This window comes from Rhynchophorus ferrugineus, unplaced genomic scaffold, assembly GCF_030347505.1.
Source record: "Rhynchophorus ferrugineus isolate W39M unplaced genomic scaffold, kcgeb_rfMv2 rfM7, whole genome shotgun sequence".
NCBI classification, from domain to species: domain Eukaryota; kingdom Metazoa; phylum Arthropoda; class Insecta; order Coleoptera; family Curculionidae; genus Rhynchophorus; species Rhynchophorus ferrugineus.
The window spans coordinates 6594923-6614036 of record NW_027472586.1 but is presented as its reverse complement, the minus strand read 5'-3'; the positions used below and the strand labels follow the sequence as shown (position 1 = coordinate 6614036).

At 33.4% G+C, this 19114-nt stretch overlaps 2 protein-coding genes across 6 annotated transcripts; one reads left to right on the top strand and one right to left on the bottom strand.

Annotated features, from left to right (window-relative positions):
- Window positions 1-1464: 1464 nt before the first annotated feature.
- On the bottom strand, window positions 1465-13373 carry LOC143200059 (mitochondrial basic amino acids transporter). 2 transcript variants are annotated; one of them, XM_076410319.1, is made up of 6 exons: window positions 13223-13373; window positions 9100-9281; window positions 8874-9041; window positions 5078-5241; window positions 4808-5018; window positions 1465-1865 (listed from the first exon to the last, which is right to left on the bottom strand). In XM_076410319.1, exons 2-6 carry the CDS (start codon window positions 9131-9133, stop codon window positions 1528-1530), a joined length of 915 nt encoding a protein of 304 aa, XP_076266434.1. In that variant the 5' UTR covers window positions 9134-9281; window positions 13223-13373; the 3' UTR covers window positions 1465-1527. The 2 variants fall into 2 exon arrangements, with proteins under 2 accessions (XP_076266434.1, XP_076266433.1); XM_076410318.1 differs by lacking the exon at window positions 13223-13373 and adding an exon at window positions 12764-12887.
- A 1950-nt stretch (window positions 13374-15323) lies between these two features.
- On the top strand, window positions 15324-18999 carry LOC143199885 (amino acid transporter heavy chain SLC3A2). 4 transcript variants are annotated; one of them, XM_076410005.1, is made up of 4 exons: window positions 15324-15553; window positions 16898-17151; window positions 17216-17340; window positions 17391-18999. In XM_076410005.1, the coding sequence occupies exons 2-4, from the start codon at window positions 16941-16943 to the stop codon at window positions 18918-18920; spliced, it is 1866 nt and encodes a 621-aa protein (XP_076266120.1). In that variant the 5' UTR covers window positions 15324-15553; window positions 16898-16940; the 3' UTR covers window positions 18921-18999. The 4 variants fall into 4 exon arrangements, with proteins under 4 accessions (XP_076266120.1, XP_076266121.1, XP_076266123.1 ...); XM_076410006.1 differs by having other exon boundaries at window positions 15533-15691; XM_076410008.1 differs by lacking the exon at window positions 15324-15553 and adding an exon at window positions 16062-16178 and having other exon boundaries at window positions 16434-17151.
- Window positions 19000-19114: the final 115 nt, after the last annotated feature.

Here is a 19114-nt window from a genome sequence, read left to right as displayed (position 1 = left end):
TAGATAGTCAGTAAAAAGTTATATAAACATTACTATTAATGCAATCATCTTAGGAGGTCCAGTGATTGACATCACAGCAATATCAAATTCAAAAAATATTTTCGGTTTCATAGGACATAACACAATATAACAAAAGTTATTTTAATTAATGTCGCTACAACAGATAACAGGAATATTTTGTTTTATATACGGTGGGTCCTTTGTTGTGTTTTAGTTTCAAAATATTTTTAATAACTATTATATTGCCACTATATTTGGTTAACAACACGAAATATTGAGCAACGATGAAATAATTTGTTTAATGAGCGTGGCGTGTCCAGTTTTAGTTAGAAGCTAGATAATAGTATTAGTTTTTTGACACATTGAAATAATAACAACAATATTTACTATATATCCATAAAAAGACAGTCCAAATATACCAAATTAGAGCGAAAGATAGTCGTACCCACTAATCTCCTTATGCCAAATAAGTTCGCTTATTGGACGACTGATGAAGAGAAAATCCCAGACCTGTTAGATTTCTTCATAGTAAGAAACATAACATCAAACTATATAAAAGTCGAAGAAAATTTTGAGCTAACTTCAGATCATACACGAGTGATTCTGACGTTGAGCGAAAATATAATAAGAAAATAAAGAAACACAACGTTAACAAATAAGAGAACAAACTGGGAATGATTTTGAAGAGTTGAACAAACGAATTCAACTAAATGTACTCCACAAGGCAACTGAACAATTAAATTTTGAAGCAGAAAAATTCGTACGACGTAACAATACTAATGGTATAACAAAAGTCATCCTCCTACATGACAACACTCACAACATGCACCACAAGTTGCAAGAATTATGAAGGATATATTATTGTAGCTAGAATGAGAAGTTCTACCCCACCCAATGCACTCACAAGACATAGTGTCTCCTGATTACTAGTTGTTCAGATCAATGCAGCGCTGTTAAGCATCGTTCTTTCGGTCAGAATCATCAGTAGGATGGAAAATATTCTGATGAATACATATTGTACCAATTCTCCTCAATAAACGTCTTTCTATACCGATAAAATTATCAGAATTCATTTGGTATTCGACTTGCTATTCTACTAGAACTAATAACATCCAGAAGATATTTTATTAACAAAATCAAATATTCGATGTGATAAACTAGGCATCTAAATAAGTTCCTGCATCATCATTTATTTACCAACGATAGAGTTACAATTTCAAATTCCCATTATAATATTTTATTTTTAATAAGAATATAATCAAAATTTTGCGATTGAAGTTAATTTATATTGTATACTTTGAAAACAGAGCAAGTTATAGGACTTACAGTAGTAACTAGTATAATTGCTATATATAATCATCAATATCCAGCTTATTCGCCAGATCTAGCCCTTCCTGATTTCTGATTCTTACCACAAGTATTTTAACTCTCGTTAAGAATGGATTAAGTACAATTCAATCAAACGAACATGAACATTATATATTTAATCAACAAGAACATAAAATAAATATACAGGATAATATCGATTCACAACGTCAAGAAGGCCGTGTACTCGGCCGTACTGTGGATCATGACGTCGGCGTACTGGCCCAGCTTGCACTCGGTGTCTTTGACGGTAGTTTCGAATTCAACATTGTTCAGGGTCTTCATGACCCACGTCACCACGGTGAAGGTGACGGCGTTGACTGGAAACGCTCTGATCAGTGCTGGTGAGAGTCCTCGGAACAAGCAGGCGACGCCGTCGGTTCTTATGCTGTCCACGAAACAGTGGTAGGAACTGGTGTACTTTGATGACACCACACCATCGATTTGGTAGCGCGATTTTATCACGTCGATTGGGTACACCAATGCCCATGATACGACACCTGAAATGAAAACAAACAATATTGATCAACAATATGTTGATAATAATGAGGTGAATTATATGTACAAGAAGCTAGACGTGCCCAGTAATCATCCAGTGCAATATAGTTAACATATACGGAGTAGTAATCTGAGAGATGGCACATGATCTTTCACTGATATATCTATATTTATTTAATGTTGACCAAGAGGCTTTTACTGCCAGAGTATATAATATCATTATAATGTTTTTGAATATATTCTGACCATTTGTCATTTTAGGAAGGTTTTTATTGAGTATAAATAGGTATTAAACAAAATATTTTCCATGATAAGTGATCGATATTTCAGAGTCAAACAAGAAGATGCCTATTTTCCCTTGATGAAAATACAAGCAGTTGTACCACAAGAAAATGTATTGGGACCAGTCTCTTATCACCTATATACATGGGACTTGACTACATTCAACGAAAATGTTATTGCTATATTTGCTGAATCAACCGAAAAGTTATTGCTGCTGCGCAGAAAAATCGCACATCAAAATGACTCAAAATATATCAATTCTTATTGATTTTACCAACAAAAGAATCAAACACAAGCCAATACATATAATTCAGCAAGTAGTCCCGTATGGAAATGTAGCCAAATATCTTGGCATGACCCTTGATGTTAAACTCAGTTGGAAGCTACGTGCTAAGAAAAAATGTGGATAACTCAAGCTGGATTACAAAAAAAAATTTTTGCTGGTTATTGAGTAGGTATTCCCCTGCCATTATATAATAAGCTTTTACTTTACTAACAAATCTTGAAACCGGTATTCAAAAACATGAAGAGACGTCCCATCAACACATCAATGCTGAGATTTCCTAGGTCCTAGATAATGAAGGTTTAGTCAGAAGAATAAAGAGAGTAAAACTATTTGATCTAGGTTAAGATTGTAGTGGTAGATCCATTTTCTATTTGTCATTGACATGAAAATCACTACTTTCAAATTGTTAAAACTAAAATCAACATCTGGTAAATGACGAAGTAGCATCACCATACGTTTCTAAATATATGTGATGGGCGCCGCCAGCAAATTTATAAAAATGAAACAACGAAAGTAATGATTGTCCAAAATTCAAGTCATTAACATTAACATTAACAACGTTACTAAATGGGGAACTATTATTTTATGTAGAGAAATATGAAAACAATCGAATTTAGCAATTCGATTAGGTTGTTTTACAGTTGTTTATATAGATACTTCATATTTTCACCAATAGATATCGATTATCAAAATATATGCAAGCACCTAATACATAAAGCAACGAGATTCCAAACAAATTCAATAGAATAGTATTATAATTAGTGATTTACTCGAATATAAAGGTTCGTTAACTCTGATAGATTAATAGAAAAGATGAAAAGAGAAAAGGAGATATGCAAGATATAGATATAATCACTGTCTGTGTATCAAAGGCTCTATTCTATTAATTTTAGTCTTAATTTCAAACGTCAATTTTATTTATTCAATATATTGTCGTTCTTTCAGCGTTTTTGAGCAAATACTTAACAATTCTATGTTATAATGTTGGATTATGTCTCTTAAAGTGGCCGTAACATGTTTTAACAATTACAATATAAGTCCAGCTGGAGGAATTTTGCAGAAAAATAATGACAGAGATAATGTAGATTGTGGAACTTTCACAGTTTTACTTCATTCATGAGAAAATAGTTATTCTTTGCGATTAATTAAAGCTTCCATTTATTTTGCTAAAACAATTACTACAAACAAAACATAAATAATTTGTGTCGAATATATGCGAACTTGTTAGGCATAAAGAGATTAGTGGGTAAGACTATCTCTCCCTCTAATTTGGTATATTTGGACTCATATCTCTCTATCCATCTCTCTTATGCATATATAGTAAATATTGTTGCTATTATCTCAATGATATGTCAAAAAACTAATACTATTATCTAGCTACTAACTAAAACTGCACAGGCCACTTTAAAGTGCTGATACTTTATATACTATACTTAATAATACTTAAATGATTAAAACTATTTTTCTATCTTATGACTGCTGCATGAATCAAACGTGAACAATTACTGAATGATATGACATTTTATTATAATTATATATTACATTTTAGTTCACTATCTTCATCAGTACACTAAATAACACAATAATTAGTTACGCTCGTTAAACAAAGTAATTCATCGTTGATCAACATTTCATGTTGTTAACCAAACATAATCGCAATATAAAAGTGATTTAAAAATATCTTGAAACTAAAAAATAACAAAGGACCCACCCTATATAAAACAAAATATTCTGGTTATCTGTTGTAGCCACACTAATAAAAATAACTTTTGTTATATTGTGTTATGTCCTATGAAACCGAAAATATTTTGTAAATTTGATATGGCTGTGATGTCAATCACTGGACCTCCTAAGATGATTGCATTAATAGTAATGTTTATATAACTTTCTACTGATTATCTATATTACATAAAATATCTTTATTTTTATCTACCATTAAAATACAGGGGAGATGCGACATTATATAATCACGATGCGATATAGTACTTCTTGCTTCTTGTGGACAACACTGAATGCATGTAAATAACATAGTACTAATGGAAGAACTGCTGTTACGAAAGTCTTTATAATGGCAGCCAACACTAAACTGCGAAAGAAATGGTGTAACGATCATAAACCCTCGACACTTGATGATCGAAAGAATCAGATGATTTTCGACAATGACTCCTTTATAATTTCGGTGACAATATCGTGGTGTTCAGGTGGTTCTCTCATTCATACCAATAGCTGAGTTACTGTGAATTAATATCTCCACATTCTACTCATAGCTAAAAGCTCCAATCTTGAGGAACTTTAGAATATCCTCAATCATCTTATTTGGCCTTGAACCGTTATAAGCAATTTTAAATATGATTACGCATACGCAAATAATCTTACCGGCTATTCCTCCAGCCATTAACATGGAAAGCGTGGAGACAGGCAGTTCGTCATCCCTCTTCGTCAGGAATTCGTAGGTAAAGAAATAACTACCAAATGCCGGCACTTCTCTCAACATAGTCACGTTAAGACCTTTGAACACCCCTCTTACACCTTTCCTGCCATAGATCTTCTTTAAACAGTCCCATGGATCCTTACCACCGCCTCCAACCTGCCAAAGGACGAGATAAAATTTTCTCCTCGATTAATGTCGAGGGATCAACCAATTACCTGTACTCTCGTTTTTGCCAGCTCCATCGGACAACAGATGAAGCTTTGGACGAAGCCCGCGAAGCTTCCAGCCAAAGTGTGTGACATCAGCGAGTCAGGATTCTTCATACATCTTAGTGTGTTGCCATAAATACCGAAGACTATAGCATTTATTCCTGCTACACCTATAAATATTTGTTTAGTATTATGAGTTTCCTCAAGCATTCGAAATGATAAAAAAATAATTTGATGATTTTGCTTTCTCTAAATCAAGTTTTTTTTTGATTCCCAAAATTATCAACTTATCATTTGGATCAATTCATCATTAGATTTTAAAATTTAACTTCGGCTTCAAACATCTCCTAAATCTAAAATAATATCTGTTAAACCATATCGAAACATATGCCCATCATTTTGAGTAACTGCAATGCAACTTATATCACTTCACAACTGCACTATTTACCCGATTTTGTTTCGTTGGATTTATAGCTGTCCCCTGAATCCAAGAAACCGAATAGAGAATAGTTTAATTCGGTTGAGTGAAAAGAAAAATATATCAGGGGAAATAGAAATGAATAATACCTTTGGAAGACAGAAGAAAATGCTGACAAAAAGCATGATTTTAATTCGTTATAAGGTCTTACTATTTCTTGATCTGTGAGTAGTATATTATATATTAGTTTTGAGGTTTTTTCGAGGTATTGTTTTGAGGTTTTAATTTAAGTTCTAGTAAAAACTGGTTAAAAATTGCGCATAAATAACCTCGACTTCTTAAATATTTAATTTTAAATAGGGTCAGATATTATACCAAAATACAAGGATTTTTAACATTTTAGTTTGTATTCTGATCTTTAGAGAAAATATTTAAGGTATCATTAACAATGTTTAAAAGTTATTTCATGAAAATTAAAATAAGAAAAACTATGCAGATATGCAGGATTTGTTGAACATTGTCGAAAGACTTTCTGAATCTTTTTCTAATGACAAAATCTGGTGAAAAGTGTAATTTTATCAACATCCTGTATTTATATGTATTACTTCAAAGGTCACATCTGCGATATTAACAATGTTAAAGATATTGCTGCTATATTTCATAAAAAATCAATGATAATTCTTATCAATAAAGCAAAATAAATTATAGAACAGTAGCTCTGCAGATTAGAAAATCGATTTTAAATGGTTTCTTTTAAGACTTTTCCTTTTCGCTGGTATCTAGAAATGATATATCCCAGATGCAGTGTTGTTGTTTTTAATAAAACCTTGAGTATTCTTTATTTTTCATAATAAAAAAAGTGAAATTTATTGTAATACCGTAATAAATGTCAATAACAAAAAGCCTGAACCTTAATACACTTGTTCCAGTGAATGGATCGGAGTAAATGGTCATTATATTGATAAAACAATATATTTATATTCTCTAAAACAAGTCTTATTTATGAATATTTACCACCAACTATCCTAAGCTTGTGAAGGTTCAAAATTGCAATGATATTTGGGATTACCTATGTTTGATCAAATTAGAGAAAAACGAGAAAAGAATCGTCATTAAAATATAGACAAATATATTGGTTTGGTATAGTTTCTTTTTCTTCTTCTGGGAAAACAAACGAAACAAAAACGAAGAAAAACTTCTTGAAACCTATGTTAATGAAAATCTAGACTAAACTAACAAATAGTTAGCTAAGTAGTTCTCTCTTCGTCTGCCACTTTTTTGATAGATCTCTTAGCCGACTGCCTTTGGAACTCTTTCGTTTGTTGCTAGCCTTTCTTGCGAATTAGTGAAACACTTTACTTAACACTACTTCATTTATTTGCATTAATTATAATTAATGTGAACCAATCTTTCATATGGATCTTTCAATCTAGACTTCTCGACACTGACCTCACCAATTATCACGAATTGTGAGTTTAACCAATTTAAGTGACAAAGTGAAAGAGCGAAAGAGGATTAGAACACCTTGGTTCGAACTGTTTAAGACGGCATATATATCACGCTTACTTCCAAAGTATACTGTATTTTCCAATCACATTTTCTTCTAGCCAATGGTCAATTATAAAGGTTTTTCATATCCCAAATAAGCAAGAGGCCAGGTAGCAGTCACAAGGCATTACAAATACTGACCGACAATATACCGGAGAGTCGAAAATACAGCCAAAAAGCTACTAAAATGCACATATTATAAAAGCGGTACTTTAGAAAATAATTATTAGAATTTCACAAACCAAATTAACAATTTTACTCATTTATCTCTCCGACATCTTCAACAACCTGTTCGATTTTTTAGATATTAACTGATTACCATACATCGACAAATTATGCAATTGATTTTATGCCAATTCTACACGACGCATATCATTTTTTCAGCAATCATTAACGTTGATTGCTCATTGTTAAATCTCAACCACATTCTTTGGAATATATCTACGATAAGCTAATATTCACAGACAGAGCATCATATTTTACATGTCGATAACGTCACGAGTCACAGATCGGCGAACTTTTATCATCAAAGTTTTTGCAAGCTGCCAAAAAGATTGCGAAAGGTTATCGGTCCGAACTAGAAAAATTTCACGTCTAGTAGCACTTCGCCCAAAACCAGTCAAAAATAAACAGCCAATTTGCGATAGAATCATTAAAACACGCGAATTATTGTTGTTATTTACGAATTGCCGAATACATCTACGAGAGCTTTGAATGAGATTTTATATATTTTCGAAATCGTTACCGGGTGATAGGCTTGTTTTGTAACAGTTACTTTTTGAGATTCATTGATTGGATTTATAAACAAATCTTTTCGGTATTATTAACAACAAAATATCGGATATTGTTTATAGCTGAGGATGTTTTCTTTTATGTTGCAAGATGTAGGGTTTAGAAATGATTTTGCGACACAAATACACGGAAAAGAACGTGACGAGAACATTTTTTGGAATATTTTGTCAAGCTGGCCGTGATAAGTTTAAAATAAACCTGATATTTAAATGAATTATGTCATAAATTACCTATCTATATACAAAATTATAACATATATTGCAAAAATGAGATATTTTGATTTACTGTCGTTACATCACAAGGCTTGATCAAGAAAAAGGAGCACTTATTTTTTAACAACCACATTAAATTAGATTATTATTTCTATTAGATGCTTCAATGTATTATGATCATTTTTCATTTTTAAAAAGGCATTTATTGAGAGAAAAATTGGTTCAATTGAGGTCAATAGGTATCTGCATACCTTGCTGATATCGCCATATTCATAGCAAGACTTTGTAATCGTAAATATTCCACCTTGCTGTCGATGTGGATGGGATTTTTGGGCATGATGTTGTCGAAGTAGATCGACTCTTCATCACCAATTATAATTCGCTACAGAAAACTCTTTTTTTTGCTTGGTAAGCAGTGAAATTATAACATTGGAACTGTTCGACATATGGCAGCCATTTTATCTCATTTTGCATATTTTCAATCGCATATAAACAGCTGGAAATAGTTGACGCATCAACTGCCAAGCTGGCTGAAAATTATTTGAAGATTTGAGCTGGGTCTTCGTCCGATACATTTTGCCACCTTTGAGTACTTTTGGTCCATCAGACCGTTCAACATCCATAACTGGAATATGACGAAGCAGAATTTAAACGTTCCATAGCATTTCTACATACTGAATAAGTCAATAATACCAAATAGAGAACTATTTTTTATATAGATACATATCTGAGCTATTTAATTTAACAAATGGTTACATTGAGATCGCTGATCAAAATACATGCAAGGTTTTAATAATTTTTTATACTATTATTGATGTTATATTAGACGTACCAAAAAGTGGACTTGACATTCCTCTGTATATTCCTCGGACCCCCTGTTTCTCGAATATGGACCGGAGACAGTGGAAGGTGTTCTTATACTTCGGATTCTGAGCATTCTGCGTTTGAAGGCAGACCTTCACCGTATCAAGGGGATGTCCCACAACAATACCCGCACCGCCTGAATGAAATGGTTTTAGTTAAGAACGAATACTACCATCGCGGTACCGCTTCATTACCTCCCAGGCATCCAGCGAAGAAATCAAGAGCCATTTCCAGGGCTTTCGATGTGATAGCAGTCGATGAAAGTGATGATTTTCAAAGTCACCGAGCTGAACAGGGACTTTCTGCTATTCTGGACGATGAATTCGTGTTTTTCAGCAAATACCAATAGTGAATCCATGTACTGACTTAGAGGAAGCTGCAACAAAACGAAAATTAAAGAATCATTTTAACTAAGAGAAGCACAGCATCATAAATTACATAAAATTCATTAAAAAAATTCGGATCATCAAGTCAGATTTTCGAGAACGCTATCTTTTACAGGTCAGTTCGTTATGTTGCCAGTGTAGGATGGATTTCAATAGTTTTTCTTCTTCAAGAACCATAGTAAAGTTAAGTAAAAACCCACTAACCAAGAAGATTTATTGAGCATTTTTACTACGTATTTTTTATTTATATACCTTAATATTTGAAAAATATTAAGACCTAATAAAATATTATAATATAAATATTTGAATTGCGAATAATAGACAAGAATATTCTGATACTGAATAGTTCATTTTGCTATTGCTATTATGATCATGGAAACTAGTCAAAGTTGATCACCATTCATGGAATATTTATATAAACTTTCTTAATAACCTCAACACTCAATTAGAAAGAAGAAATTCTTAAATATCTTTAACAAAAAAAATTGAACCAATTTGAAACAAAACTGACCAGACGAAACTTCGGATTCATGAAAAAAACATCAAACAATCACTAGAAAGTTGATTAAAGAAAAGAATATATATTTCAAATCTGCTTATAATAAAGTAACTAATATTTTTAACGTGAAATTATTCGAGGTTTTGCAAAAAATAAACAAAATTATCATCATTCAGTATAAGGAAGTTATTTATAATGGACTGATGCTATAAAACACTCACTGAAGAAGTGAAATATGACCCTTGAACTCAACAAAATTGCAAGTACAATTTAAGGAGACAAAATTGATTTTAATATTCTAAAGACCCTTTTTGAAATTTCATTTATCCCTTAAGCACTAATAGTTATATATACTGATAGTAAATAGTCCCTTTTTCTATTGCTATTATGATGTTAGAAATTCTAGTCAAAGTTCATTACGATTCATGGAATTTTTATATAAACTTTCTTAATAACCTCGACACTCAATTAGAAGGAAGACATCCTTAAATATCTTTAACAAAAAAATTTGAACCAATTTGAAACAAAATTGACCAGATGAAACTTGACGGATTCTTAAAGAAAAAATATCAAATAAGCCCTATAGAATTCATTATAGAAAGAAATATATATTTAAAATCTGATTATGATAAAGTAACTAACGTTTTTGACATTAAATTATTCGTGTTTTTGCAAAAAATAAACAAAATTATCATTATTAAGTATAAGGAAGTTATTTGTAATGGACTGAGGCCATAAAACACTCACTGAAGAAGTAAAATATGGCCCTTGAATCTGACAAAATTGTAATTATAATTTAAGGACATAAAATTGATTTTAATATTGTAAAAATCTTAAAGCATAAGAATTGTTAGTTACAATTAACACTATACTAGGAAAAATCAGACATTAGATGAATCTAAAGCACCTAAAACCTCATCATTTTGGTTTTAAATACAATTAAATCATTGTTAATGGAAATAATTGTAAAATATCCAATAGAAATAATCGAAAACATCACACAGAACACACTATTTAGGTCCTCAACAACTACAAAGAACAAAAATATCAACTGGTGTTTTGAAGAGATTTGAATAAAAAACGAATATATATTTCTAGAATGCTTATAGTACACTAATATTATTCCAGCTTTTAGCAATAAATGAACAGAATTGCAATTTTTACCACGAGGAAGTTGTGTTTAATAGACCGAGGTCTTAAAACAGTCGCTGAAGAAGTTGATGTGACCTTTAAACCTGACCAAGATACATTTACAATTCAAAGACATGAAATAAGACTTTTTTAAAAGTTCATTTATATATTAATCACTAGTAGTTACCATTATATTAAAGTATTGGAATTGTTTACACTATAATAAAAAAACAGACATTAGATAGATCTAAAGCACCTAAAACCTCATCATTTTTGTTTTAAATACAATTAAATCATTAAAAACGGAAATAATTGTAAAATATCCAATAGAAATAATCGAAAACATCACACAAAACACACTATTTAGGTCCTCAACAACTACAAAGAACAAAAATATCAACTGGTGTTTTGAAGAGATTTGAATAAAAAACGAATATATATTTCTAGAATGCTTATAGTACACTAATATTATTCCAGTTTTTAGCAATAAATGAACAGAATTACAATTATTACCACGAGGAAGTTGTGTTTAATAGACCGAGGTCTTAAAACAGTCGCTGAAGAAGTTGATGTGACCTTTAAACCTGACCAAGATACATTTACAATTCAAAGACATGAAATAAGACTTTTTTAAAAGTTCATTTATATATTAATCACTAGTAGTTACCATTATATTAAAGTATCGGAATTGTTTACACTATAATAAAAAAAACAGACATTAGATGGATCTAAAGCACCTAAAACCTCATCATTTTTGTTTTAAATACAATTAAATCATTAAAAACGGAAATAATTGTAAAATATCCAATAGAAATAATCGAAAACATCACACAAAACACACTATTTAGGTCCTCAACAACTACAAAGAACAAAAATATCAACTGGTGTTTTGAAGAGATTTGAATAAAAAACGAATATATATTTCTAGAATGCTTATAGTACACTAATATTATTCCAGTTTTTAGCAATAAATGAACAGAATTACAATTATTACCACGAGGAAGTTGTGTTTAATAGACCGAGGTCTTAAAACAGTCGCTGAAGAAGTTGATGTGACCTTTAAACCTGACCAAGATACATTTACAATTCAAAGACATGAAATAAGACTTTTTTAAAAGTTCATTTATATATTAATCACTAGTAGTTACCATTATATTAAAGTATCGGAATTGTTTACACTATAATAAAAAAAACAGACATTAGATGGATCTAAAGCACCTAAAACCTCATCATTTTTGTTTTAAATACAATTAAATCATTAAAAAACGGAAATAATTGTAAAATATCCAATAGAAATAATCGAAAACATCACACAAAACACACTATTTAGGTCCTCAACAACTACAAAGAACAAAAATATCAACTGGTGTTTTGAAGAGATTTGAATAAAAAACGAATATATATTTCTAGAATGCTTATAGTACACTAATATTATTCCAGTTTTTAGCAATAAATGAACAGAATTGCAATTTTTACCACAAGGAAGTTGTGTTTAATAGACCGAGGTCTTAAAACAGTCGCTGAAGAAGTTGATGTGACCTTTAAACCTGACCAAGATACATTTACAATTCAAAGACATGAAATAAGACTTTTTTAAAAAGTTCATTTATATATTAATCACTAGTAGTTACCATTATATTAAAGTATCGGAATTGTTTAGTTATAATTAACACTATAATAAAAAAGAAACAGATATTAGATGAGTTTATAGCACCTAACACTTTACCAGTTTTGTTTAAATTACAATAAAATCATAATTAGTGGAAACAAATGCAAAATATCCTACCACTGGTAAACCGTCATTCACCACATTCTTAACCCAAAACGATAACGGATTCTTACGTTATATATAGAGCTGGTTAAGGTCTGCGATCACTAGAAGTCGACAAGAACGTTGTTGCCCCCATGTCGACTGGCACACTACCATTATCTCACACCTCCTAGTCTCATTAATGTTTGATATCGGTTCGCTGCCAAAGGTCACTCGATGATTATAACGCGAGCTTATCTATAGCATGCGTGTAGATGTATTTAGGATATAACTTTACTATTTGTCTATTTAGTTGTTGTGGACGGAATATGATACAGAATTATCAGCAAAATTAATGCAATCGAGACCATTAAGAGATTTTAACTAGTGATTTCAAACGAAAATTTCATGAAGCAGGAATAGGTTTTAATCCGGTATAGCTCAGGCTCACCAGGGAGATGAAATATCGAAAAAAGTATCTTAGAAGTACGCCAATACAAAAAATAGCATTAAAAAATCATTAGAACCTTTCAGAGATAACACGTACTCACCTTAACTGAAATTGTTCGCTTTAGAGACCTCTGATGCCATCAAGTAACGAAGAGCGCGCAAAGAATCGAAGCCAGAGCTCTCGACGTAGTACACCGCAAGAAAATAAACCCGCCACTGTATCAGTTTTCGTCTTGAGGATTTATCTAAGCTTGAAACGTTTGAACCATACAAATCCACTGGACACCGAGCTGCTACGATAATATTATAATTGAATTGACAAGGGTCACTACGATATTCCTTCGATCGTTGTGTTTTGCAATGGCAAATTGCGAATATAAACAAATTTTGATATTTGTTCGACAACGTATTTGCTAAAATAACGAGCCGAGGTCAACAGAGTTGTGTTAGTTCAGTCTTGGAGAGCGATACAAACGTTAGATGATGAATGCTCGGATATTTTGAGACAATAACGAGCGTTTGGATTTGGAAAAAAAGCTTATGGTAGCTTTGCGCTTGTTTCTTCGTTTGTTTTTCTTATGTCTCACTTCGATTTTCCGATTAATTGAAAATGGAATGCAATAAAAACGATTTTTCAGTGTTACCTGTTAGTATACCGACACCTTTTGATGGAAATGCAAAGTATCGGTGTCAATAACTGTTAAACAACATAACCTAACTGTCAAATTCGATGATTTTGACATTTATCTGCATAAGACAACAGTTTTCCATTCCGTGTTATTGAATTATTCAGTGTAAACAGGCGTTAAACATGGCAAACTCACAATTTTGGTGTGGAAGCCCGTCAAAAATCAATAATTTTAATTTATCTGCGATTTATCTGAAATTCGATTTATAAAAAAAAATCGATATATCAATATCGATAAGTACCAACATCTACTAAACAGTTAAAATTAAGTACCAATTTAAAAGCTTTATTAGAGATAATTTAATGTTTTTAAACTATCGTCTTACAAAAATATGATATATCGATATTTATCAACATCTCTACTCCAGCGTATTATAAAGGAAAAAATTGTATGTTGTACCAAACCAATTTTTCTTAAGTAAAAAAATGATCAGAATACATTCAAGCGCTTAATATACCATATACGTAGGAGATACATAGGAAGGAATATTCCTTTCTCCATATATAAGTGAAGTATCAATCGACTAAAATATATAAAAACTATTGCTTGTCTTCTTAGAAAGATTCAATATTTTCTCTTCTATCCATCATGTTGTTTTTTTCTTTATTTTTATTTATTTATGAATTATGTTATTTATAGTTATAAAAGTGGTTATTTTTATACTGATTTACGTGTACTTCTTTTATTTTACACGCATTTTGCTAAATTTATTCTTGTTTTTATAATTCTTTAACTTTTATATTAATTGCTTTTGTACTTTTAGATTTTTGTATATATGTACGTTTGAAAATTATTTAATCGTAAGATAATATTAGTCTATAATATAATATACCACTCTGTATGTACCCTAAAACGCCTAAAAGAATGATGGATCCCTAATAAATAATATAATATTAATAATAACAATAATCAAATATACAATGAACATTTTCTAATATATGTTGACGTATCATTAAAAATTTACCTCTACTGCTACCTCCAGCAACCATAATCGTTCTAAACTATCCAGCCACTTACCAAATCAAAATGAAAGGTATTTCTAGCATTTAAATTAAAAAAGGGTTCAAAGTGCGTTTATTATAATTTCAATTACCAATTTGCAATCCAAATTGTAATGACTATAGCGAAAATTACTGAATAATAATGACGTACCATATAAAGTCACTAGACACTGTTCCAATTTAAATTAATTTAATTAATTATTTTAATTATAATTTCTAATAAAATAGACAACAAATTAGTTAATAAATAATTACTGGAACCGTATAATTCTCACCAAAACATCGATCATTACATTATTGTTATTTGTTTTATATCCTGAAATAGTTCATAAAAACATTTTCAAAAACAATATTTCTTGTTAACAGTTTATTAGCTTCCAACGAGAAACACTCCCCATCTGTTGGTAATGTCGCGAAACATGTACAGATATCTATAGCGTCAAGTGCAGTTTTCTACCCGCAGATGGCGCCGTGTCTAAATTAAAACTACTACTACGTCGAGACGTCGGACTACAGCGTCTAGACGCTCATTACGACTAATCGATGTTCCAGACCAAACCCATCAGTCCTTCCCTCTTTATCCCAGCCCGTTGAACAGAGATAAACATCGAGCGTGTTCGGTGCACGTTTTTTTGTTTTAATTTAGATTATTAAGGCCTGCTGATCTTGCCCGATACGAATTCACGAGCGATATGCGGGCTGATGTGAAATAACCGCATTCGATATAGTTTTAAAAAAACACGTATGTATTAACATTGTATAAGTTGCTTACTAAGGTTTTTGTGTTTTTTTGTTATCGAAATCAATGAAGCATTGTAACTTTGTTAGGTCGAATGAGACAAATATTTTTAGACTGTTTCAAATTCGGTTTACTAGTCAGGTATGACATTATTACTTCAAATATTGCATCTTAATAATTAAAAATAGGCGTTATAATATGTGTTTGTGTGTTTTTTGGATCTGGAAGGTGAAGTTTTAAAAATAGTGTCCGTATCAATAAAGCAATAAATTATTTAGGTGAAAAATACATACCAACGTGTTAAAATTATTGTATTTCTATGATTCGTCAGTTCCTATTAAAAATTGGTTTAAAGTTAAAAAAGATGTAAGAAAGGGCACCATTTTAATTAATGGAATTATATTTGGTATCAATTGAACCCAATATTTTTATTATTAATTATGTGCTTGTATGTATTCTGATCATTTATTCGCTTTAAAAAGACATTTATTGAAAATAATTGATGACAATACATATTTGTCAAAATATTTTCATTGTGATACCGTGTCTTCTGCATTTCGAAATCGAATGGCAGCCAAGACATGTTGAATTGAACCAAACAAATGATAATCAGAAGGTGCTATATCTGGTGAGTACACTGAGTGTGGTATAACCTCCTATTTGAACAGAAACACTGTATCCTTTATAATTCTGACGTCTGTTACTTAATATTGCTGGTGTTTTTGCAACAATAAATCGTTCAATGTATTCAATTGACGTTGATAGACATCTGCAATAAAAGTTTTATTCCATTTTAGCAGATCATAAAACACTACACCATGAATGAATACCACAACTTTTGTGCACTTGGGATTGTTGTAATAGATCCGCTTTTAATTTCCAGGCACAATACGTCGCAGAAAACTCTTCTTTCTTCAGTTCCTGCGGTACCCATTCCTCCTGGATATTTCCCATCGCATCCAAACGTCTGGAAATAGTTGCTTCGTCAACTACTAAGCTGTTTGAGAGTTTAAGCTGGATTTTCGTCCAACAAGTGTTTCAATTCAACGTCTTCGAGTCTTTCGGTCGTCCAAGCCGTTCCTTCCCATGGACATCGAAATCACCTCTTTTAAACGGTTGAAACCAAAACTAACAATTAGGATATGATGGAGCAGCATCACAGTAGCAGCAGATTTCTTCAAATTAAAGAACATAGTCTATATATAGAATAGCTCAATAATACTAGCTGGAAAAATTATTATTTTATGTAGAGAAATGCCAAAATTTGATATATTGATACTTCTTAATTTCACCAATAGATGTCGCTGATCAAACTACATTCAAGCACCTGTTTTTTGCCATTTTCAGATACAAAGCGATTACATAACATATTAGACCTCTCTTTTATGAAATGGATAGTTTCTTACGAGTTGACGGAGGCGTGAACTTGGCCTCGTCGCCTTCGAGTTCCTTCCTGACGGATAACGCTGATGCCACGTCGATATGTCCCCTGATAACCCCGTCACCTCCCACCAATGCTTTGGTGGACCCTCTGCCGGAACCGACCGAGTCGGCGTTCACTATTGGAGAAGAGCTTGCGGAAAAACTGCAAAAAGTTCAGGGTATACACATGAGGAAACTCCAGCACCTCAACGAATCTAACCAAAATGTTCTTATTGTTATCAGGCAAAGCCACTGATGCTGAATCGATGTCATCAGCTTCGTCCTCAGCTGAGCCAGCTTGTGCACAACTCTTGAATCATCGGAATAGTTACCTTCATATGCCTAATGACGAGGAACCTGTTGCTCAGGTAAAAGATAAACGTTGACGGAAATATTGAACCTCCGTTGCTTCTTGTAGGAAAACTTGGGGAACACCGGACCGATACAGCTCAGTTTCCAGAACGTTCCCGAAGACTACTTCTTCGTGTCGTGGAACTGGCCGCTGATTCGTAAGATCTCGCTCTACATGTTCCTCTCGGGTTTGATCGCCATGGTCGCCCTGGTAGTGGCCATGATTGTCCGGCTCCCGCGAAGCTGCAACCCCCCCACTCAGTGGTATCAGGGCAACCTGCTCTACGAGATATTCCCGGCCAGTTTCTACAGCAGCAGTCAGGGGATGGAGGGCGACCTGAAGGGTATCTCGATGAAGAGCGACTACCTGATGAACCTGGGGGTACGAGGCGTGCGACTGAACTCCATCTTCCGGTCTCCACACTACCCCAAGGATTTCGAGAACGTCTCCAGTCTGACGGACATCGATCCCACCCTGGGGACGTTGGAGGACTTCAATAGCTTGGTCAGGCATCTTAAGTCGAGAAACATCTCGCTAATGCTCGACCTCCCTGTGGCGTCGTTCGTCCAGAAATATCCCGCGAAGAAGAACCTCCACAGCGCATCGAGCACCAAGAACGACAGTCTCGAGCCGGAGAGCGAGTTTCTCAAGCTCGGCGATGACTACGATCCGGTGGAGGAAGCAATCTTATTTTGGGGATTGCACGGCGTGGACGGGTTCTACCTGAAAGGCTTGGAGACCCACGCCGAGGACCACAACACCGCGCATCTTCTGAGACGCTGGAAGGCCGTGATGGCTCCCGGCAAAATACTGATAATAAGCGAAGACGTGATCAACTTGACGCCGACGGAGAACCTGTTCATTGTCCTCAACAACGTGGACCTGGTGGACGTGAAGCTGCAGGTGGAGAAGGGAGTGCTGGACGTGACGAAACAGATCGACCAGGTCCAGAACGGTACTCTTTTCTCCAAGCCGGGCATGCCCTGGGTGCACTGGTCGCTGGGCAACGTCAATTCCAACCGCCTAGCCAACGTCCTAACCCACGGAAACGCCACTCTCGGCGCCACCCTCCTCCAGATGATGTTACCTGGCACCCCTTCTCTATTCTACGGCGATGAAATCGGCCTGCATGACATATCCGACCCAGAGGACGAACGCAAAGATATCAAGCACCTACACCAACTGACCATGATGCCCTGGAAAGGGGAACAATTAAAAGTACTACCGTGGATCTACGGGGGAGATAACAGCGGTTATTTCGACCAGGTCAGCGTCGTATCCAAGATGGCCAACCTACGCAGTCAATCGCCGTCCATCTACATGAACTCCGTCTACAAACAGGGAGACAATCGCGCCAACGCCGACGTTAAATACGCGGAGAAAGACTTCTTGGTCATTCAGAGATGGTACCCCAGACGAAAATCCTATGTGATCGCCAGTAACTTGGGAAGCGGCAAGATATCCGCCGATCTGTCGACGATGCTCTACACGGGTCAGGTCGTAGTAGGCCCCAGGGCGGATTCGACGTCCGAAACCATATCCTTCAAGAACGTCAACCTGTGGCCTGGAGAATCCGTCGTTATAGTTTTAGATTAAGCCCCTCTTCATTCAGGAGATTTAACCACGTTGCTCTGTTGAATTTATATTTTTAAAAATAAAATTTATTTTAGAAACACGATTGAGTTTATTTATACGATAATTAATAGTTATAGTGTTTGTTTATAAGCGTTTATTTGATGTTTATTTAGTTGCATATACAGCACTATTTTTATCATATAAAATAAATATAT